Here is a 24119-nt window from a genome sequence, read left to right on the forward strand (position 1 = left end):
GGGAGGAGCCAGTGCACACCCATACCTAAAGTCTTTCTTAAAGTGACCATGTCTCCTGCGGAGCCCGTCTATCCCCATGGTCCTTACGGAGTCCCCAGCATCCTCTACGGACTACGAGAAAAAGATTTACCGGTAGGTTTAAAATCTTATTTACTCAGCTTTTAAAAAAAAAATCACATTAAACACATTTTCCTGTACCCCAAAATATTGTAAAGGCTTACAGTTGCTGAAAAACACTTGCTTATTAATAAAAACGGCAAAATCAGTAATTTACACTTTTTAAAAACCTCCAGTACTTTCCTTATGGTCACTAAACAGCTTTCTTTATGGTCATACTATATCGGTTGCCATTTTCTCTTACGTCTTAGAGGATACTGCGGTCCACATTAGTACCATGGGGTATAGCCTGGTCCACTAGGAGCCTTGGGCACTTTAAGATATCATTAGTGTGCACTGGCTCCTTCCTCTATGCCCCTCCTACCAGACTCAGTTAAGAAAATGTGCCCAGAGGACCCAGTCATGTTCAGGGAAGCTCCTGAAGCGTTTTCTACATTTTAATTTCTCTATCGTCCTAAGTGGATGCTGGGGTTCCTGAAAGGACCATGGGGAATAGCGGCTCCGCAGGAGACAGGGCACAAAAAAGTAAAGCTTTACTAGGTCAGGTGGTGTGCACTGGCTCCTCCCCCCATGACCCTCCTCCAGACTCCAGTTAGATTTTGTGCCCGAACGAGAAGGGTGCAATCTAGGTGGCTCTCCTAAAGAGCTGCTTAGAGAAAGTTTAGTTTAGGTTTTTTTCTTTACAGTGAGTCCTGCTGGCAACAGGATCACTGCAACGTGGGACTTAGGGGGAAAGTAGTAAACTCACCTGCATGCAGAGTGGATTTGCTGCTTGGCTACTGGACACCATTAGCTCCAGAGGGATCGAACACAGGCCCAGCCGTGGAGTCCGGTCCCGGAGCCGCGCCGCCGACCCCCTTGCAGATGCTGAAGCGTGAAGAGGTCCGGAAACCGGCGGCTGAAGACTCCTCAGTCTTCATAAGGTAGCGCACAGCACTGCAGCTGTGCGCCATTTTCCTCTCAGCACACTTCACTGGGCAGTCACTGAGGGTGCAGAGCGCTGGGGGGGGGCGCTCTGAGAGGCAAATATAAACCTTATACAAGGCTAAAAATACCTCACATATAGCCCATAGGGGCTATATGGAGATATTTAACCCCTGCCTGACTGGAAAAATAGCGGGAGAAGAACCCGCCGAAAAAGGGGCGGGGCCTATCTCCTCAGCACACGGCGCCATTTTCTGTCACAGCTCCGCTGGTCAGAACGGCTCCCAGGTCTCTCCCCTGCACTGCACTACAGAAACAGGGTAAAACAGAGAGGGGGGGCACATTAATGGCTATATATATATATATTAAAGCAGCTATAAGGGAGCACTTAATATAAGGATATCCCTTGTATATATAGCGCTTTGTGGTGTGTGCTGGCAGACTCTCCCTCTGTCTCCCCAAAAGGGCTAGTGGGTCCTGTCTTCATTAGAGCATTCCCTGTGAGTTTGCGGTGTGTGTCGGTACGTGGTGTCGACATGTATGAGGACGATATTGGTGTGGAGGCGGAGCAATTGCCAAATATGCAGATGTCACCCCCCAGGGGGTCGACACCAGAATGGATGCCTTTATTTGTGGAATTACGTGATGGTTTATCTTCCCTTAAACAGTCAGTTGAGGACATGAGGCGGCCGGACAATCAATTAATGCCTGTCCAGGCGCCTCAAACACCGTCAGGGGCTGTAAAACGCCCTTTGCCTCAGTCGGTCGACACAGACCCAGACACGGGCACTGATTCCAGTGACGACGGTAGAAATTCAAACGTATTTTCCAGTAGGGCCACACGTTATATGATTTTGGCAATGAAGGAGACGTTACATTTAGCTGATACTACAGATACCGTAAAACAGGGTATTATGTATGGTGTGAAAAAACTACAAACAGTTTTTCCTGAATCAGAAGAATTAAATGACGTGTGTGATGAAGCGTGGGTTGCTCCTGATAAAAAGTTGATAATTTCAAAAAAGTTATTGGCATTATACCCTTTCCCGCCAGAGGTTAGGGCGCGCTGGGAAACACCCCCTAAGGTGGACAAGGCGCTCACACGCTTATCCAAACAAGTGGCGTTACCCTCTCCTGAGACGGCCGCACTTAAGGATCCATCAGATAGAAAGATGGAAGTTATTCAAAAGAATATATACACACATGCAGGTGTTATACTACGACCAGCTATAGCAACTGCCTGGATGTGCAGTGCTGGAGTAGTTTGGTCAGAATCCCTGATTGAAAATATTGATACCCTAGATAGGGACAATGTTTTACTGTCGTTAGAACAAATAAAGGATGCATTTATCTATATGCGTGATGCACAGAGGGATATTTGCACACTGGCATCTCGGGTGAGTGCTATGTCCATTTCAGCCAGAAGAGCCTTATGGACACGACAGTGGACAGGCGATGCGGATTCAAAACGTCACATGGAGGTTTTGCCGTATAAAGGGGAGGAGTTATTTGGAGTTGGTCTATCAGACTTGGTGGCCACGGCTACTGCCGGGAAATCCACTTTTTTACCTCAAGTCACTCCCCAACAGAGAAAGGCACCGACCTTTCAACCGCAGCCTTTTCGCTCCTACAAAAATAAGAGAGCAAAGGGCTTGTCGTACCTGCCACGAGGCAGAGGAAGAGGGAAGAGACACCAACAGGCAGCTCCTTCCCAGGAACAGAAGCCCTCCCCGGCTCCTGCAAAAACCTCAGCATGACGCTGGGGCCTCTCAAGCGGACTCGGGGACAGTGGGGGGCCGTCTCAAAAATTACAGCGCGCAGTGGGCTCACTCGCAGGTAGACCCCTGGATCCTGCAGATAATATCTCAGGGGTACAGGTTGGAATTAGAGACGGATCCTCCTCATCGTTTCCTGAAGTCTGCCTTACCAACCGTCTCTTCCGAAAGGGAGAGGGTGTTGGAAGCCATTCACAAGCTGTACGCTCAGCAGGTGATAGTCAAAGTACCCCTATTACAACAAGGAAAGGGGTATTATTCCACTCTATTTGTGGTACCGAAGCCGGATGGCTCGGTAAGGCCTATTCTAAATCTGAAGTCCTTGAACCTCTACATAAAAAAGTTCAAGTTCAAGATGGAGTCACTCAGAGCAGTGATAGCGAACCTGGAAGAAGGGGACTTTATGGTATCCTTGGACATCAAGGATGCGTATCTACACGTTCCGATTTACCCCGCACACCAGGGGTACCTCAGGTTCATTGTTCAAAACTGTCACTATCAGTTTCAGACGCTGCCGTTCGGATTGTCCACGGCGCCTCGGGTCTTTACCAAGGTAATGGCCGAGATGATGATTCTTCTTCGAAGAAAAGGCGTATTAGTTATCCCATACTTGGACGATCTCCTAATAAGGGCAAGGTCCAGAGAACAGCTGGAGACAGCTTTAGCACTATCTCAAGAGGTGCTAAGACAACACGGGTGGATTCTGAATATTCCAAAATCCCATTTAATCCCGACAACTCGTCTGCTGTTCCTAGGAATGATTCTGGACACGGTTCAGAAAAAGGTTTTCCTTCCAGAGGAAAAAGCCAAGGAGTTATCCGATCTGGTCAGGAACCTCCTAAAACCAGGAAAAGTGTCAGTACATCAATGCACAAGAGTCCTGGGAAAAATGGTGGCTTCTTACGAAGCAATTCCATTCGGCAGATTCCATGCAAGAATATTCCAAAGGGATCTGTTGGACAAATGGTCAGGGTCGCATCTGCAGATGCACCTGCGAATAACCCTGTCACCAAAGACAAGGGTGTCACTTCTGTGGTGGTTGCAGAAGGCTCACCTATTAGAAGGCCGCAGATTCGGCATTCAGGATTGGATCCTGGTGACCACGGACGCCAGCCTGAGAGGCTGGGGAGCAGTCACACAAGGAAGAAACTTCCAGGGAGTATGGACGAGTCTGGAAAAGTCTCTTCACATAAACATTCTGGAACTAAGAGCAATCTACAATGCTCTAAGCCAGGCGGAACTTCTCCTGCAAGGAAAGCCGGTGTTGATTCAGTCGGACAACATCACGGCGGTCGCCCATGTAAACAGGCAGGGCGGCACAAGAAGCAGGAGTGCAATGGCAGAAGCTGCCAAGATTCTTCGCTGGGCGGAGAATCACGTGATAGCACTGTCAGCAGTGTTCATCCCGGGCGTGGACAACTGGGAAGCAGACTTCCTCAGCAGACACGATCTTCATCCGGGAGAGTGGGGTCTACATCCAGAAGTCTTCAACATGTTAATAGACCGTTGGGAAAGACCAATTGTAGACATGATGGCGTCTCGCCTCAACAAGAAACTGGACAAATATTGCGCCAGGTCAAGAGATCCACAGGCAATAGCTGTGGACGCACTGGTAACTCCTTGGGTGTACCAGTCAGTGTATGTGTTTCCTCCTCTGCCGCTCATACCAAAGGTATTGAAGATCATACGGCAAAGAAGAGTAAGAACAATACTAGTGGTTCCGGATTGGCCGAGAAGGACTTGGTATCCGGAACTTCAAGAGATGCTCACGGACGAACCGTGGCCTCTACCTCTGAGAAGGGACCTGCTACAGCAGGGTCCCTGTCTTTTTCAAGACTTACCGCGGCTGCGTTTGACGGCATGGCGGTTGAACGCCAGATCCTAAAAGGGAAAGGCATTCCAGAAGAAGTCATTCCTACCTTGATTAAGGCACGGAAGGAAGTCACCGTGAAACATTATCACCGCATTTGGCGAAAATATGTAGCGTGGTGCGAGGATCGGAGGGTTCCGACGGAGGAATTCCAACTGGGTCGTTTCCTACATTTCCTGCAATCAGGATTATCTATGGGTCTCAAATTGGGATCCATTAAGGTTCAAATTTCGGCCCTGTCAATATTCTTCCAAAAAGAATTGGCCTCTGTCCCTGAGGTCCAGACTTTTGTCAAGGGAGTACTGCATATACAGCCTCCTGTGGTGCCTCCGGTGGCACCGTGGGATCTAAATGTAGTTTTAGATTTCCTCAAATCCCATTGGTTTGAACCATTGAAAAAGGTGGATTTGAAATATCTCACATTGAAAGTGACTATGTTACTAGCCCTGGCCTCTGCCAGGAGAGTATCTGAATTGGCGGCTTTATCTTATAAAAGTCCTTATCTAATCTTCCATTCGGATAGGGCAGAACTGCGGACTCGTCCGCATTTTCTCCCTAAAGTGGTATCAGCATTTCATCTGAACCAACCTATTGTGGTGCCTGCGGCCACTAGCGACTTGGAGGACTCCAAGTTGTTGGACGTTGTCAGAGCCTTAAAAATATACATTACAAGGACGGCTGGAGTCAGAAAATCTGACTCGCTGTTTATATTGTATGCACCCAACAAGTTGGGCGCACCTGCTTCTAAGCAGTCGATTGCTCGTTGGATTTGTAACACAATTCAACTTGCACATTCTGTGGCAGGCCTGCCACAGCCTAAAACTGTAAAAGCCCACTCCACAAGGAAGGTGGGCTCATCTTGGGCGGCTGCCCGAGGGGTCTCGGCATTACAACTCTGCCGAGCAGCTACGTGGTCGGGGGAGAACACGTTTGTAAAATTTTACAAATTTGATACCCTGGCAAAGGAGGACCTGGAGTTCTCTCATTCGGTGCTGCAGAGTCATCCGCACTCTCCCGCCCGTTTGGGAGCTTTGGTATAATCCCCATGGTCCTTTCAGGAACCCCAGCATCCACTTAGGACGATAGAGAAAATAAGAATTTACTTACCGATAATTCTATTTCTCGGAGTCCGTAGTGGATGCTGGGCGCCCATCCCAAGTGCGGATTATCTGCAATACTTGTACATAGTTATTGTTAACTAATTCGGGTTATTGTTAAGGAGCCATCTTTAAGAGGCCCTTTCTGTTGTCATACTGTTAACTGGGTTTAGATCACAAGTTGTACGGTGTGATTGGTGTGGCTGGTATGAGTCTTACCCGGGATTCAAAATGCCTCCCTTATTGTGTATGCTCGTCCGGGCACAGTACCTAACTGGAGTCTGGAGGAGGGTCATGGGGGGAGGAGCCAGTGCACACCACCTGACCTAGTAAAGCTTTACTTTTTTGTGCCCTGTCTCCTGCGGAGCCGCTATTCCCCATGGTCCTTTCAGGAACCCCAGCATCCACTACGGACTCCGAGAAATAGAATTATCGGTAAGTAAATTCTTATTTTTTTTTCTGTTTGTTATTTTCAGACTATGCTGTTTGGCAACAGCCTGTCTGCTTCGTGGGACTTAGTGGTAGGAAGGGCCCAACCTCCTCCAGGGTTAATGGTCCCGTTCACCGCTGACAGGGCACTGAGCTCCTGAGGGTCCTATTCGCAAGCCCCACCACGGCGAGCGTACGGGCCCGCAGCACGCCGCCACCCCTAACAGAGCCAGAAGTAAGAAGGGTGGTGAGTAGGTGTCCGGTGTCCCGGTTAGCGGGTCACTGACTGAAATGGCGGCATAAGGGTGTGGAGCACAACGCTGACAGGCAGGCTGCGCTCCAGGGCTCAGGATGACATGCTGTGTGCGTGTGTTCCGCTGTGAGGGGCGTGCTGAGCCACTACTTACATTATCCACACTGGCAAACTAGCTTACATGGGTTCTAACCCACTGTTAAGCACCATGCATACCTCAGCCAGTATAAAAAAAACGTGAAGACCGCACGCCATTACGCAAATTTTATGGTGGAAGCCATAAAAGAAATTGGATTGCTCAATGCAGGGGCCTATGGCTACATCAGTGGACATCGGATGCGGATTCCAGAAAGGGTGTGGAAAGCCTACCTTTCACAGGCGAGGCCGTGTTTGGTGACGAACTGGATACGTGGATATCCAAGGCTACGGCGGGTAAGTCTACAGATCTACCTTCCGCAACCCCACCAGCTAGGAAGACCTACTCTGCTTTGACTCAGCAGTCCTTTCGGACATCAAAATTCAAACATAAAGCCAAGGGTGGTTCTACAGCCTTCAAAGGCAATAGAGGTAAACACCGAAAACAAGCAACTGCAAGTTCACATGAACAGAACTCTGGTTCTGCTTCCTCAAAGCCTTCAGCATGACGGTGGACCTCTCTGCCTGGGAGACAGGCAGGTAAGAGCCCGATTAAGAGATTTGAGTCACATATGGGCAACGTCATGCCAGGATCCCTGGATCAAAGAGGTCATCACCCAGGGGTACAGAAGGGAGTTTCAGGAACTCCCACCTCACAGATTCTTCAAGTCAGACTTACCAGCTTCTCAGGAGGCAAGTATAAATTTACAGGATGCAATTCAAAAATTGGTGCAGACTCAGGTCATTGTTCCAATTCCACCTCCGCTATGGACCAGGGGTTATTATTCCAACCTGTTTGTGGTTCCCAAACCGGACGGTTCAGTGAGACCCATTTTAAACCTCAAGTCAATGAACCCGTACTTACGGGTGTTCAGATTCAAGATGGAGTCCCTGAGAGCGGTGATCTCGAGTCTGGAGGAAGCAGAATTCTTGGTGTCTCTGGATATCAAGGATGCATAACTTCATATCCCGATCTGGCCACCTCCTCATGCTTATCTCAGGTTTGCCTTACAGGACTGTCACTACCAGTTCTAGACTCTGCCCTTTGGCCTCTCCAGGGCTCTGAGGGTGTTCACCAAGGTAATGCCTGGTCGACCTGCTGATAAAAGCATCATCCAGGGAGCGGTTATTGGACACTGCCCTCTCAACTCGACTACTCCGGGATCACGGGTGGATTCTGAACCTACCAAAATCTCACCTGGAACCAACTCGGAGGCTTCCATTCCTGGGGAGTATACTGGATACGGAGGTACAGAAGGTGTTCCTTCCATTGAAAAAGGCAGTGGTGATCCAGTCAATGATGCGTGATGTTCTAAAACAAACACGGATATCGGGGCATCTCTGCATTAGCCTTCTGGGAAAGATGGTAGCCGCTTACGAGGCACGTAAAAGAAGGTTTACACGCAAGACCCTTCCAGCTGGACCTGTTGGACAATTGGTCCGGATCGCATTTACACATACACCAGAGGATTCGTCTGGTACCGAAAGCCAAGATTTGTCTTCGGTGGTGGCTCCAGACTTCTCACCTGACCGAGGTTTGGGATTCAAAATTGGATTCTGCTAACACTCAAGCCTCAGAGGTTGGGGAGCAGCCACCCAGGCGGCACACTTCCAAGGAAAATGTGACGGCAGTAACGTACATAGGGGGTCATTCCGAGTTGTTCGCAGTGCTGCAAAAAATAGCTAGCGAGCGATCAGATAGTCTCCGCCTATGGGAGAGTGTATTTTCGCTTTGCAAGTGTGCGAACGCTTGTGCAGCCGAGCGGTACAAAAAAAAGAGTTTTGTGCAGTTTCTGAGTAGGTCTGAACTTACTCATCTGCTGCAATCCCTTCAGCCTGTTCGGTCCCGGAATTTATATCGGACACCCGCCCTGCAAACGCTTGGACACGCCTGCGTTTTTCCAACCACTCCCAGAAAACTGTCAGTTGACACCCATAAACGCCTTCTTCCTGTCAGTCTTTTTGCAATCGGCTGTGCGAATGGATTCTTTGTTAAATCCATTGCCCAGCACTGATCCGCTTTGTACCCGTACGATGCGCCTGCGCAATGCGGTGCATGCGCAGTTTTGTCGAGTTTTGACCTGATCGCAGCGCTGCAAAAAAATAGCTAGTGTGAGAACAGGTCAGAATGACCCCCATAAACCGACAGGGTGGAACACAGAGCAGCAATGTCAGAGGTAACACAGATTCTCCTCTGGGCAGAAAGACACGCTGTGGCATTGTCTACTCCCGGAATGAAGACCGACGACAACTGGGAAGCAGACTTCCTCAGCAGACACGACCTCCACCCAGGAGAGTGGGGCCTTCACCTGGAGGTGTTCACGTGACACGTCGGAGGGGAATTCCACAAATCGACATGATGGCCTCTCGTCTCAACAAGAAACTCGAGCGGTATTGTTCCAGGTCGAGAGACCCACAGGCAGTGGCGATGGACACTTTGGTGACTTCATGGGTTTACCAGATGGTGTATGTGTTTCCACCACTTCCCCTAATCCCAAGAATTCTCAAAAGAATAAAAAGAGAAACGGTTCAAGCAATTCTCATTGCTCCGGATTGGTCAAGAAGGGCTTGGTACACAGATCTCCTGGACATGCTGCTGGAGGATCCGTGGCGTCTACCTCTTCGAGAGGATCTTTTGCAACAGGGGCCGTTCGTCTATCAAGACTTACCGCAGCTACGTTTGACGGTATGGTGGTTGTGCATCAAATTTTTATCCCGGAAAGGCATTCAGGACAGGGTAATTCCTACCCTGATCCAAGCCAGAAAAGGGGTAACGTCTAAACATTACCACCGGATTTGGAGGACGTATGTGTCTTGGTGTGAAAACAGGAAATTCCCTACGGTGGAATTTCAGCTGGGTCGTTTTCTTCTTTTTCTGCAGTCAGGAGTGGATGTGTGCCTGCACTTGGGTTCCTTAAAGGTCCAGATCTCTGCCTTGTCCATTTTCTTCCAAAGACAGTTGGCGTCCCTCCCTGAGGTTCAAACGTTCTTGAAAGGGGTTCTGCACATCCAGCCGCCCTTTGTGCCTCCCGCGGCACCTTGGGATCTCAACATTGTGTTGCAGTTTCTACAGTCTGAATGGTTTGAGCCTTTACAGGCGGTTGATGTAAAGTTTCAAACGTCGAAGACCGTTACATTGCTGGCCTTGGCTTCGGCAAGACGTGTGTCGGAATTGGGGGCGTTGTCTCACAAGAGACCCTATATGATTTTTCATGAAAATGAAAAACTCAGAACTCATCAGCAATTTCTTCCAAAGGTTGTGTCTGCGTTTCATAACAACCAGCCTATTGTGGTTCCGGTGCTTACTGACACCTCTTCCACTTCAAAGTCCCTGGATGTTGTGTGTACCTTGAAAATCTATGTCAAACGGACAACTCGTCACAGAAAATCGTACTCTCTGTTTGTACTCTATGATCCCAATAAAATTGGATGTCCTGCTTCCAAGCAGTCTTTTGCTCACTGGATAAAGCTTACAATCCAGCATGCTTACTCTATGGCAGGTTTGCTGGTTCCTAGATCTGTACATGCCCTCTCGACTAGGTCGGTGGGATCTTCCTGGGCGGCTGCGCGGGGTGTCGCGGCTTTACAGCTCTGCTGAGCAGCTACTTGGTCTGGTTTGAACACGTTTGCAAAGTTCTAAAAGTTTGATACTTTGACCAAACTGAAGGTCCTCAGAGGCCAATCAGTTCTGCAGGAACCTCAGCACTCTCCCACCTGGTTTGGGAGCTTTGGTACATCCCCATTGTACTAATGTGGACCCCAGTATTCTCTAGGACATAAGAGAAAATAGGATTTTAATTACCTACCGGTAAATCCTTCTCTCTTAGTCCGTAGAGGATACTGGGCGCCCACCCAGTGCTTCGTTTCTGCACTGTTACTTGGTTAAGTAATGTTGGTTCAGCTGTTTCTGTTCCTGTTTCATGTTTGGTTAGCATGGTTTTCCTCTTGTGGTGTGTGTGTGTGTGTGTGTGTGTGTGTGTGTGTGTGTGTGTGTGTGTGTGTGTGTTGGTTCGGAATCTCACCACTATCCTCCTTTCACGGTATGTCTCTCTCCTCGGGCACAGTTTCTAGACTAAGTCTGGTAGGAGGGGCATAGAGGGAGGAGCCAGTGCACACCATTGGTTTCTTAAAGTTCCTAAGGCACCTAGTGGACCAGTCTATACCCCATGGTACTAATGTGGACCCCCGTATCATCTACGGACTACAAGACAAGGATTTACCAGTAGGTTATTAAAATCCTATTTTTATTTTTTATGTCCAGAATGAGTCCCCCACTTTTTTCATGCACTTCTGCCAGTTATCTTTTTTTGTAAAAAAAAAAAAAAAAAAGGCATGTGACCTTGTTGTGAATCCCACTATAGCTTCTAGTTCAATCTTCCCATCTCGCAGGTGCGCTTATTTTATGATGTAAGTTCGCTTTTGTGAACTAACATTTAATTGAATTGACCTTATATTTAAATGCATAAACTTTGGCAATGGAAAATTTTTGTTTGATCATTTCCAGTTGAATGTTAAAGAAAAGTTTTTATCTTTGCATTTTACTGTACCTAAAAACTTTTGTCTCTTGCAATAAAACATACATCTGTGTACAGAGTATTTCTTTGCTTGGTGATCTGCTTACTTTGTGAGCATACTGAGCTTTATTAAACAGTGCCGCATTGTCATTTCTAATCTGCTTTTTGTAAACACTATGGTTTATGTTGTTGAGAAAATAGCTTGTTTTGCTATGCATAGCACACTGCCCTACAATTTTATTTGAATGACATTTAAATTCATGTGTACAGCTTATACGTAATTTTTTTTTTTTTTTTTTTTTAATCCTTACCAATGTCTTTCTTCATTAGAATCCCTGCATGGATTGCAGGAACAACTTCTGTGGATCTTGCCTAACACCCTTAAATGATGGTCTACATCTTTGTCAACTGTGTCAGAGAATACGCTCCACTTTTTTCACTCGTGATGAATTATTGAAGCTCAAAGTGAAAGACCTTCGGGATTATTTGTCAATGAGAGACATACGTACTGATCTATGTCGGGAGAAAGAAGACCTAGTGCAGCTTGTTTTGTCTCTCAGGCCTGTTTCCTATCCAAATGTGAATACTGTTCTCCCCTTTTCATCTAATAACAGCAGCCAGTGGGACAATATTGGTTCAACTCAAATACATGTAGCACAAGACATTCCAAGTGTAAGTGATTTAAATTGTCTCTAAATTGTATTGCTAAAATGAGTACTGTATATCTGAACTTTTTTTTTTTTTTTGTAACGGTAAAGTCAGAGGGCAGGTAATCTGAATGCCTTTTGTTAGGTTTTGTTATAAAATCAAAGGTGGTTGTAGAGCGCAGGAGTTTTTTTTTTTTCCATAAGAATGTGAATCTTACTCAGCCTGAAGGGTGGTCTAGTGTAATTCATTAAAATGTACATCCGTTAGCCTGTTGGCAGGAAAATGCGATTATCAGGAGGTGTTGGGTAAACCAGTCCTCTTTAAGCTCGCCTTTAAATTAATTGGAGATGAGGAGCTGACAGTGAACACAGCAGGGGCAAGTACCAGGCATTCTAACCACCAGATGTGACTGCACATAAAGCAGAGATCAAATACTTGCCATATTTTATCTAATTTTGATGTAAAACTGTTTTTTCTGTAATGGATAGGGGTTGTCAAAATCCTTTCAATATATATATGAAGTCTATATGCAGGTTAGGTGTGATTTAGGAATCACTAGGCCTTATGGTTGCAGAGAAATTATATAACTATAATCAATCACACCTCCCTGCAATGTCCTATATATATATACTCCATATTATAACTTGAGTAATGATTATGAACATCACCTATTTTATGTAGTTATTACACAGGGGACATTATATACAGTTATTTGTACAGAAGTTTCAATTTACGTGGGCAGTCCTAGGATGGACAATGATTCAATTAACTAGTCAGCCACTTATCAGAGACTTTGTCATTACATCATTCTATTGGATGGGAGGGCAGGTTAAAGGTATGCAAGTTTTTTGTTCTGGGTCAGACTTGAGGATCAATTCAAAGTTGAAGCCTGTACCTGCACTGCCTGTTGATCTCTCTGGAATAATCCATGAAGGTATTTCCTTTTTGTTTGAAGTTGCAACATATTTGTCTCTTTAATTTGTAACCCTTTTTATTTATATAATTTCTGTAATTAAGCATTGAGCTTTAATATATAAAGTATTCATTTATTAGTCTATTTCATATATGATCCTGAACCTAGTTTTTGAGTAAGCAATGGATTGCTAATGTTACGCTATAACTGTTATTGATAGCTATAGAAGCTTGGGGGAGAGCAAACTAACTGCATGGTAGTTTGTCGCTGAGCCTGTAAAATTTGATAGTGTATGGGGGGGGGGGGGGGGGTGTCCCTATTATTTCCATGGGTGGTAGAAGAAAAGTTTATGGTATCATTTGTAGAAAGAAGGAATATTTGTTATGCGCAATTGCAATCCTGGTGCTAGTATGATACATGCTAGCTGATGTCTACTGGTGTACCTAACCAAAAAAAGCTCACCTGCCCACTGGCCTTTTTGAAAGGCTTATTTAATCTAACTTGTTTCAGCTGTCTTCCTAGGTGTTTTACAACAGGTATGCTTGATGACTGTCTCTCCTTTTAAACAACAGTGGGCAGGTGAGCTTTAAACTAGTTTGGCTTACCTTAAGCTTAATTCTGATATGATAGCCATTACTATGTTTCTCAAGCATCCATAGGGGATATTGGGGGAAACTAGTACGATGGGGTATAGACTGGGTCCAAAGGAGCCAATGCGCCTTTGGACCCAGTTTGGGATGAGCTGCTTCCCCGCTGCAGGGCCACCGTCCTGAGGGGTTGTTGTTCAGCGGGGCACTGTGCCTTGGCTGTCACAGCCGCAGCATGCCGCACACCCCTAACGCTGTCTGAAGGTGACTTCGGTGGTGAGTACAAATCAGGGCCCCCCTCGGGGGGGGGGGGGGGGGGATCCCACTAAGATTCCCCGTGTAGAGCTGGCACAAAAGGCTTGACTAGCACTTGTGTGATATTTTAAGCTAACTAGGAGACTTTGCCAGTATAATATATATATGTTACTCCGGCACCATTGGAGGGGGCATAGCTACCTCAGAGCAGGACCTGAGGTGTTTTGGCGCCTTCCTCTGCTTACTGCAGCCATATACATTCAGCACACACAGCGCTTCCTGGCTCCTCAGCCACGCTGGATATCTGGTACAGGGTGTAGCAAAGGGGGAGAGCCGCTTGTGTACACTATCCTGATCCTATTTAGGACTAAAAGTGTTAGTGTTTACTGTATTTTAGGAAGCTGACAGCCTCACTGGGGCTGTGCAGCTCAGGGTGTGCTGGTGTCCTCCCTCTCTCTGTGTCTCCTCTCACATACAGTAGGGCAGGCTTGCATTATAACTGTCTGTGTGTATGTGTTATTGTGCTTACTGTGAAACATGGGTAAACACAAACTGTGCAGTGTATGTCTCACTAGATTCTCTTTAATATCTACTGATTCTCTTTCATGTGAATAGTGCAGTTAATCTTCACAAATCAGTAAAGGGGCTGCAGGAGAGTGTCCAGAGCCCCACTGGTTAGGGTCTCTTAAGATTATGATATCTGATATGTCATCCCAGCTCACTGCTAATGTGCAGAAAACTCGGCTACTACAACAAGCTGTTGCTGATTTAGCTGCTAGGGCAGATGCAACCCCCCTCCCCCTCTCATGCAGGACCACAGAAGCGTGGTTTACCTGCTCTACTATCTAATACAGATGATTATATACAGGAGGATGGGGTGGGGATGACCTGGATCCCGTTAGTGGGAATCCCCATTCTGCTCACGGTATTGAACCCCTCATTTCTCCGGCTGGTTTTTTGTTTGGTGCGGCAGGAGCCGGACCATGGTCACAGGGCTGTGATTAAATAGCAGCCTGAAGCTTTTATTATTTTATTTTTATAGTCTTACTATGTTTTTGTTTTTTGTTTTTTTTTTGAGTGAATTTTCTTAACGGCGTCTTAAACGCATACTAGAAAGAGTCGCTCCAACAACTCTCCACCGGGTCGCAACAACGCTTACCTTCGCGGTATAGTGCTGTCTCGACAGGCGTCTGTGTCAGATGATTCTAGCAGGTCCAGCAGACGTAACCAGGCTGTGGCCGGAGCATGGGGAGAATGTAAGTCAGTAGGTTTCCTCTTACTAGGGGGACGGACACAGCTTCACTGTATTGGAGGAGACTACAAACAGTGGTTGATGCGCCGCCACTCATAAGTGCAACAGCGCTATGCTTTAGGGATCATAGGCGCCAGGACTAGGTGAGGCCGCGATCCTTAGAGTTTAAGTCAACGGGGGGAGTTGGACGCTCTCCTGGCCGCGCCTCCCCCAAGTTCATGACCAGTTTCCGTGCATCTCCCGTCCATGAACTAATGACCTCACTTCCGGCTCAGACGCTACCACGAGGGTACTTGGTCGCAGCTTAGACGCTGCGATGGTGTACACTAGACTTTCCGCCTAGACCCGGTCGCAGACAGGAGCGTCTGCATACACTTATCGTTCAATAAGCGTCTGTGTCCATTAAAGAGCGTCTGTGTCTCATCAGTCAAGAGCGGCAGTGTACACTAGTAGCGTCTGAATCCATTCAGCGTCTTGCAAGCGTATTGATGGATATGGAAGTGTGGTGAGTCTCCCTGTATCCCACTCTATGGAGAAATGGGTTATACAGTACTAAAAATTCTCTCTACTTGTTAGTATGAATTGTTAATTTTTGGTACATATTGCATATGAGGCCTGTATATTACTGTTGTTTTCTGCATGATATGTTTGAAAAAACTGGTTAAAAACAGAAATACAATGTAAGTAACTTTTATGGTTGATTGTATTCTCGTATGACAATGTCTAATATTTTAACATGTGACTGACTGCTAGTATGTGTGCTGACTTTTATATGTTGTCAGTTCTGTTCTGAACCTCAATTCAGGTGCACGGTTGTGGTCAGATTGATCTCACTTCTATATATTCATATATAGGTGATTTTCAGTTACAAATTGTGTAGTCATAAAAACCGATTATTACCATGTCTGTGAGCGGCAAAAGTGACGAGGAGAATTTATCAGGCACTCCTACATCCTAAACTTGTTTATCTTGTAAACAGGGTTAATTGGAATAGGCCAGTTGGTCACTTATGAGGGGTTATGTGCACACTGTTTTGCTTATCAGCAAAGTAAAAAGCAGGAATTGGTTCAATAACCAGTAGAGCCACCATGGAGTATGTTTGTGCAGACTTTGTCTTCAATAGCAGACAGATTAACTCCTGCAGTTCCACCCCAGGGAATAGGTTACACTATTAACCCATACATGCAGCTCCCTCCCTATGGTTTGGTTCCAGTAGCTTCTACAAGTAACCAGGCTATTAACCAGGGTACAGGTAAGACTAAAGTAGATACGTCTTTGTTACAGACTACACAAGATGATACAACAGATGATGATACAGTATATTCAAATACTCCGTATAATGATCAGTCGCAGAGTTTCAGCTCTGAGGATGTAGCTGAACTTATTGATGCAATGAAGGCTATTCTCTCTTTGGCTGAATCAGCCAAAACAGTGTCAAAATCTAAAGCACCTGTGTTTAAACAAACAAAAACAGTTAAAACTGAATTCCCAGCGTCAGAGTATCTGACGGAAATGATGGAAGAACCCTGGGCAACGCCCAGTAAAAAATATAAGATTCCGAAAAAATGGGATTGTTATTATCCATTTTCCAGCTGTGGATTGTTCAAAAAGAGAAGTTCCTCCTATAGTAGATGCACATCTACTGCGACATGTGCATAAATCTGCTTTGCCATTGTCATCTACCTCACTAAATGATGTCACAGACAGAAGGGTAGATAGCCTCTTGAAAAATATATTTCTCCGACGTCCTAAGTGGATGCTGGGACTCCGTAAGGACCATGGGGAATAGCAGCTCCGCAGGAGACTGGGCACAACTAAAGAAAGCTTTAGGACTACCTGGTGTGCACTGGCTCCTCCCTCTATGACCCTCCTCCAGACCTCAGTTAGAATCTTGTGCCCGGCTGAGCTGGATGCACAATAGGGGCTCTCCTGAGCTCCTAGAAAAGAAAGTATAATTTTAGTTTTTTTTATTTTCAGTGAGATCTGCTGGCAACAGACTCACTGCTACGAGGGACTAAGGGGAGAAGAAGCGAACCTACCTGCTTGCAGCTAGCTTGGGCTTCTTAGGCTACTGGACACCATTAGCTCCAGAGGGATCGAACACAGTGCCCGACCTCGATCGTCCGGTCCCGGAGCCGCGCCGCCGTCCCCCTTACAGAGCCAGAAACAAGAAGATGGTCCTGGAAATCGGCGGCAGAAGACTTCGGTCTTCAACAAGGTAGCGCACAGCACTGCAGCTGTGCGCCATTGCTCCTCATGCACACCTCACACTCCGGTCACTGATGGGTGCAGGGCGCTGGGGGGGGGCGCCCTGAGCAGCAATATTAAACACCTTGCTGGCATAAAAATCACATAATATAGTCCTAGAGGCCATATATGTGAAAAATACCCCTGCCAGATATCTATAAAAAAGCGGGAGAAGTCCACCGGAAAAGGGGCGGAGCTATCTCCCTCAGCACACTGGCGCCATTTTTCCCTCACAGCTCCGCTTGAAGGATCGCTCCCAGGCTCTCCCCTGCAGTTTCAAGACTACAAAGGGTAAAAAAGAGAGGGGGGGCACTAAATTTAGGCGCAGTAGTATACATATAAGCAGCTATAAGGGAAAATCACTCAGTTATAGTGTTAATCCCTGTGTGTATATATAGCGCTCTGGTGTGTGCTGGCATACTCTCTCTCTCTCTCTCTCTCTCTCTCTCTCTCTCTCTCTCTCTCTCTCTCTCTCTCTCTCTCTCCCCAAAGGACTTTGTGGGGTCCTGTCCTTAGTCAGAGCATTCCCTGTGTGTGTGCGGTGTGTCGGTACGGCTGTGTCGACATGTTTGATGAGGAGGCTTATGTGGAGGCAGAGCAGATGCCGATAAATGTGTTGTCACCCCCTGCGGGGCCGACACCTGAGTGGATGGACTTGTGGAAGGAATTACGTGAAAGTGTCAACTCCTTACATAAAAGGTTTGACGACATAGCAGATGTGGGACTGCCGGCTTCTCAGCTCGTGCCTGCCCAGCTGTCTCAGAAGCCATCAGGGGCTCTAAAACGCCCGCTACCTCAGATGGCAGACACAGATGTCGACATGGATACTGAATCCAGTGTCGACGACGATGAGACTAATGTAACTTCCAATAGGGCCACACGTTAAATGATTGAGGCAATGAAAAATGTGTTGCACATTTCTGATGTTACCCCAGGTACCACAAAAAAGGGTATTATGTTTGGGGAGAAAAAACTACCAGTGGTTTCTCTAACGTCCTAGTGGATGCTGGGACTCCGTCAGGACCATGGGGAATAGCGGGCTCCGCAGGAGACGGGGCACATCTAAATAAAGCTTTTAGGATCACATGGTGCGTACTGGCTCCTCCCCCTATGACCCTCCTCCAAGCCTCAGTTAGGTTTTTGTGCCCGTCCGAGAAGGGTGCAATCTAGGTGGCTCTCCTAAAGAGCTGCTTAGAAAAAGTTTTTTTAGGTTTAAATCTCAGTGAATCCTGCTGGCAACAGGATCACTGCATCGAGGGACTTAGGGGAGAGATTTCCAACTCACCTGCGTGCAGGATGGATTGGAGTCTTAGGCTACTGGACACTTAGCTCCAGAGGGAGTCGGAACACAGGTCCTCCTGGGGTTCGTCCCGGAGCCGCGCCGCAGATCCCCCTTACAGACGCTGAAGACGGAGGTCCGGAAAGCAGGCGGCAGAAGACTCCTCAGTCTTCATGAAGGTAGCGCACAGCACTGCAGCTGTGCGCCATTGTTGCTACACGTCTCACTGATTCAGTCACGGAGGGTGCAGGGCGCTGCTGGGGGCGCCCTGGGCAGCAATATTAAATACCTTTTAGTGGCAAAATAAATACATCACATATAGCCATTAAGGCTATATGTATGTATTTAACCCAGGCCAGTTTTCTTAAAACCCGGGAGAAAAGCCCGCCGAAAAAGGGGCGGAGCTTATTCTCCTCAGCACTCAGCGCCATTTTCCTGCTCAGCTCCGCTGGTGAGGAAGGCTCCCAGGACTCTCCCCTGCACTGCACTACAGAAACAGGGTAACAAAGAGAAGGGGGGCATAATTTGGCGATATTGATATATTAAAAGCGCTTATATCAAAAACAACACCTTCTAGGGTTGTTTATATACATTTATAGCGCTTTTGGTGTGTGCTGGCAAACTCTCCCTCTGTCTCCCCAAAGGGCTAAGAGGGTCCTGTCTTCGATTAGAGCATTCCCTGTGTGGCTGCTGTGTGTCGGTACGTGTGTGTCGACATGTATGAGGACGATGTTGGTGTGGAGGCAGAGCAATTGCCGGTAATGGTGATGTCACCCCCTAGGGAGTCGACACCGGAATGGATGGCTTTAGTTATGGAATTACGTGATAATGTTAGCACATTACAAAAGTCAGTTGACGAAATGAGACGGCCGGAAAACCAGTTAGTACCGGCTCAGGCGTCTCAGACACCGTCAGGGGCTGTAAAACGTCCCTTACCTCAGTCAGTCGACACGGGTACCGACACAGATGAATCTAGTGTCGACGGTGAAGAAACAAACGTATTTTCCAATAGGGCCACACGTTATATGATCACGGCAATGAAGGAGGCTTTGCAGATCTCTGATACTGCTGGTACCTCAAAAAGGGGTATTATGTGGGGGGTGAAAAAACTACCTGTAGCTTTTCCAGAATCAGAGGAATTGAATGACGTGTGTGACGAAGCGTGGGTTAACCCAGATAGAAAACTGCTAATTTCAAAGAAGTTATTGGCATTATACCCTTTCCCACCAGAGGTTAGGGCGCGCTGGGAAACACCCCCTAGGGTGGATAAGGCGCTCACACGTTTATCAAAGCAAGTGGCGTTGCCGTCTCCTGATACGGCCGCCCTCAAGGATCCAGCAGATAGGAGGCTGGAAACTAAACTGAAGAGTATATACACACATACTGGTGTTATACTGCGACCGGCAGTAGCCTCAGCCTGGATGTGCAGTGCTGGGGTAGTGTGGTTGGATTCTCTGACTGAAAATATTGATACCCCGGATAGGGACAGTATTTTATTGACTCTAGAGCAATTAAAGGATGCTTTTCTTTATATGCGAGATGCTCAGAGGGATATTTGTACTCTAGCATCAAGAGTAAGCGCGATGTCCATATCTGCCAGAAGAAGTTTAAGGACGCGACAGTGGTCAGGTGATGCGGATTCCAAAAGGCATATGGAAGTATTGCCATATAAAGGAGAGGAATTATTTGGGGTCGGTCTTTCGGACCTGGTGGCCACGGCAACTGCCGGCAAATCCACTTTTTTACCTCAGACCCCCTCCCAACAGAAAAAGACACCGTCTTTTCAGCCGCAGTCCTTTCGCTCCTATAAAAACAAGCGACCAAAAGGACAGTCTTATCTGCCGCGAGGCAGAGGAAAGGGTAAGAGAGGGCAGCAAGCAGCCCCTGCCCAGGACCAGAAGCCCGCCCCGGGTTCTACAAAGCCATCAGCATGACGCTGGGGCTTTACAAGCGGACTCAGGAGCGGTGGGGGGTCGACTCAAGATTTTCAGCAATCAGTGGGCTCGCTCACAAGTGGACCCATGGATCCTGCAGATAATATCTCAGGGTTACATGTTGGAGTTCGAAAGGTCTCCCCCTCGCCGGTTCCTAAAGTCTGCTTTACCAACGTCTCCCTCAGAAAGGACGTCGGTTTTGGAAGCCATTCACAAGCTGTATTCTCAGCAGGTGATAGTCAAGGTACCCCTCCTACAACAGGGAAAGGGGTATTATTCCACACTATTTGTGGTACCGAAGCCGGACGGTTCGGTAAGACCTATTCTAAACCTGAAATCCTTGAACCTGTACATACAGAAATTCAAGTTCAAGATGGAGTCACTCAGAGCAGTGATAGCAAATCTGGAAGAAGGGGACTTCATGGTGTCCCTGGACATAAAAGATGCTTATCTGCATGTCCCAATTTACCCCTCACACCAAGGGTATCTCAGGTTCGTGATACAAGACTGTCATTATCAGTTTCAAACGCTGCCGTTTGGTTTGTCCACGGCCCCTCGGGTCTTTACCAAGGTAATGACCGAAATGATGGTTCTTCTACGAAGAAAAGGCGTATTAATTATCCCTTACTTGGACGATCTCCTGATAAGGGCAAAGTCCAGAGAACAGCTGGAAGTCGGTGTAGCACTAACCCAGGTAGTGCTTCAGCAACACGGGTGGATTCTGAATCTTCCAAAATCTCAATTGACCCCGACAACTCGTCTGCTGTTCCTGGGAATGATTCTGGACACGGTTCAGAAAAAGGTGTTTCTCCCGGAGGAGAAAGCAAGGGAGTTATCCGAACTTGTCAGGAACCTCCTAAAACCAGGAACTGTGTCAGTACATCAATGCACAAGAGTCCTGGGAAAGATGGTGGCTTCTTACGAAGCGATTCCATTCGGCAGATTCCATGCACGGACATTTCAGTGGGATCTGCTGGACAAATGGTCCGGATCGCATCTGCACATGCATCAGCGGATAACACTGTCACCAAGAACAAGGTTGTCTCTCCTGTGGTGGTTGCAGAGTGCCCATCTGTTAGAGGGCCGCAGATTCGGCATACAGGACTGGGTCCTGGTGACTACGGATGCCAGCCTTTGAGGCTGGGGAGCAGTCACACAGGGAAGAAACTTCCAGGGCGTGTGGTCAAACCTGGAGACGTCCCTTCACATAAATATACTGGAGCTAAGAGCGATCTACAATGCTCTAAGCCTGGCAAAATCGCTGCTTCAGGGTCAGCCGGTGTTGATCCAGTCGGACAACATCACGGCAGTCGCCCACGTAAACCGACAAGGCGGCACGAGAAGCAGAAGAGCAATGACAGAAGCTGCAAGGATTCTGCGCTGGGCGGAGAATCATGTCATAGCACTGTCAGCAGTGTTCATCCCGGGAGTGGACAACTGGGAAGCAGACTTCCTCAGCAGACACGACCTTCACCCGGGAGAGTGGGGACTTCATCCAGAAGTCTTCCACATGATTGTGAACCGTTGGGAAAGACCAAAGGTGGACATGATGGCGTCTCGCCTCAACAAAAAATTGGACAGATATTGCGCCAGGTCAAGAGACCCTCAGGCAATAGCTGTGGACGCTCTGGTAACACCGTGGGTGTACCAGTCAGTGTATGTGTTCCCTCCTCTGCCTCTCATACCAAAGGTACTGAGAATTATACGGAAAAGAGGAGTAAGAACAATACTGGTGGCTCCGGACTGGCCAAGAAGAACTTGGTATCCGGAACTTCAAGAGATGCTCACGGAGGATCCGTGGCCTCTACCTCTAAGAAGGGATCTGCTTCAGCAGGGACCTTGTATGTTCCAAGACTTACCGCGTCTGCGTTTGACGGCATGGCGGTTGAACGCCGGATTCTAAAAGAAAAGGGCATTCCAGAGGAAGTTATTCCTACCTTGATTAAGGCTAGAAAGGAAGTGACTGTACAACATTATCACCGCATTTGGCGAAAATATGTTGCGTGGTGTGAGGCCAAGAAGGCTCCAACGGAAGAATTTCAATTGGGTCGATTCTTACATTTCCTGCAAGCAGGATTGTCTATGGGCCTAAAATTGGGGTCCATTAAAGTTCAAATTTCGGCCTTATCAATCTTCTTCCAGAAGGAATTGGCATCAGTGCCTGAAGTACAAACTTTTGTCAAAGGTGTACTACATATACAACCCCCAATAGTGCCGCCAGTGGCACCGTGGGATTTGAACGTAGTTTTGAATTTTCTCAAATCTCATTGGTTTGAGCCTCTAAAATCGGTAGATTTAAAATACCTTACATGGAAGGTAACCATGCTATTGGCCCTGGCTTCAGCCAGGAGAGTTTCAGAGTTGGCGGCTTTATCATACAAAAGCCCATATCTGATTTTCCATTCGGACAGGGCAGAACTGCGGACACGTCCTCATTTTCTCCCTAAGGTGGTTTCGGCTTTTCACTTGAACCAGCCTATTGTGGTGCCTGCGGCTACTAGCGACTTGGAGGACTCCAAGTTACTGGACGTTGTCAGAGCATTAAAAATATATATTTCAAGGACAGCTGGAGTCAGAAAATCTGACTCGTTGTTTATATTGTATGCACCCAACAAGATGGGTGCTCCTGCGTCTAAACAGACGATTGCACGTTGGATCTGTAGCACAATCCAACTTGCACATTCTGTGGCAGGCCTGCCACAGCCTAAATCTGTAAAGGCCCACTCCACAAGGAAAGTGGGCTCATCTTGGGCGGCTGCCCGAGGGGTCTCGGCATTACAACTTTGCCGAGCAGCTACGTGGTCAGGGGAGAACACGTTTGTAAAATTTTACAAATTTGATACTCTGGCTAAGGAGGACCTGGAGTTCTCTCATTCGGTGCTGCAGAGTCATCCGCACTCTCCCGCCCGTTTGGGAGCTTTGGTATAATCCCCATGGTCCTGACGGAGTCCCAGCATCCACTAGGACGTTAGAGAAAATAAGAATTTACTTACCGATAATTCTATTTCTCATAGTCCGTAGTGGATGCTGGGCGCCCATCCCAAGTGCGGATTGTCTGCAATACTTGTACATAGTTATTGTTACAAAGATCGGGTTATTACTATTGTTGTGAGCCATCTTTTCAGAGGCTACTTCGTTTTTTGTTATCATACTGTTAACTGGGTTCAGATCACAAGTTGTACGGTGTGGCTGGTATGAGTCTTACCCGGGATTCAAGATCCTTCCTTATTGTGTACGCTCGTCCGGGCACAGTACCTAACTGAGGCTTGGAGGAGGGTCATAGGGGGAGGAGCCAGTACACACCATGTGATCCTAAAAGCTTTATTTAGATGTGCCCTGTCTCCTGCGGAGCCCGCTATTCCCCATGGTCCTGACGGAGTCCCAGCATCCACTACGGACTATGAGAAATAGAATTATCGGTAAGTAAATTCTTATTTTTTCCCCCATCTGAGTAATTAAATGAAGTGTGTGAAGAAGCGTGGGCTTCCCCCGATAAGAAACTGGTAATTTCTAAAAGGTTACTAATGACGTACCCTTTCCCGCCAGAGGATAGGTCAGGTTGGGAAACATCCCCTAGGGTGGATAAAGCGCTCACACGCCTGTCAAAGAAGGTGGCACTACCGTCTCCGGCCGCCCTAAAGGAGCCTGCTGATAGAAAGCAGGAGGCTATCCTGAAGTCTGTATATACTCACACAGGTATTATACTGAGACCAGCTATTGCTTCAGCATGGATGTGCAGTGCTGCAGCTGCGTGGTCAGATTCCCTGTCGGAAAATATTGATACCCTAGACAGGGACACTATATTGCTAACCATAGAGCATATTAAAGACGCAGTCTTATACATGAGAGATGCACAGAGGGATGTTTGCCGGCTGGCATCTAAAATAAGT

At 47.3% G+C, this 24119-nt stretch overlaps 1 protein-coding gene across 3 annotated transcripts in view; it reads left to right on the forward strand.

Annotated features, from left to right (window-relative positions):
- RFFL (ring finger and FYVE like domain containing E3 ubiquitin protein ligase) overlaps positions 1-24119 on the forward strand; it is a 226003-nt gene that overhangs the window by 132015 nt on the left and 69869 nt on the right. For all 3 annotated transcript variants that reach the window (XM_063953833.1, XM_063953832.1, XM_063953830.1), the window contains one exon: positions 11445-11786. In XM_063953833.1, the coding sequence (XP_063809903.1) occupies positions 11445-11786 (342 nt within the window). The remainder of the gene's footprint in view (positions 1-11444; positions 11787-24119) is intronic.

This window comes from Pseudophryne corroboree, chromosome 2 (genome assembly GCF_028390025.1).
Source record: "Pseudophryne corroboree isolate aPseCor3 chromosome 2, aPseCor3.hap2, whole genome shotgun sequence".
Taxonomy (NCBI): Eukaryota; Metazoa; Chordata; class Amphibia; order Anura; family Myobatrachidae; genus Pseudophryne; species Pseudophryne corroboree.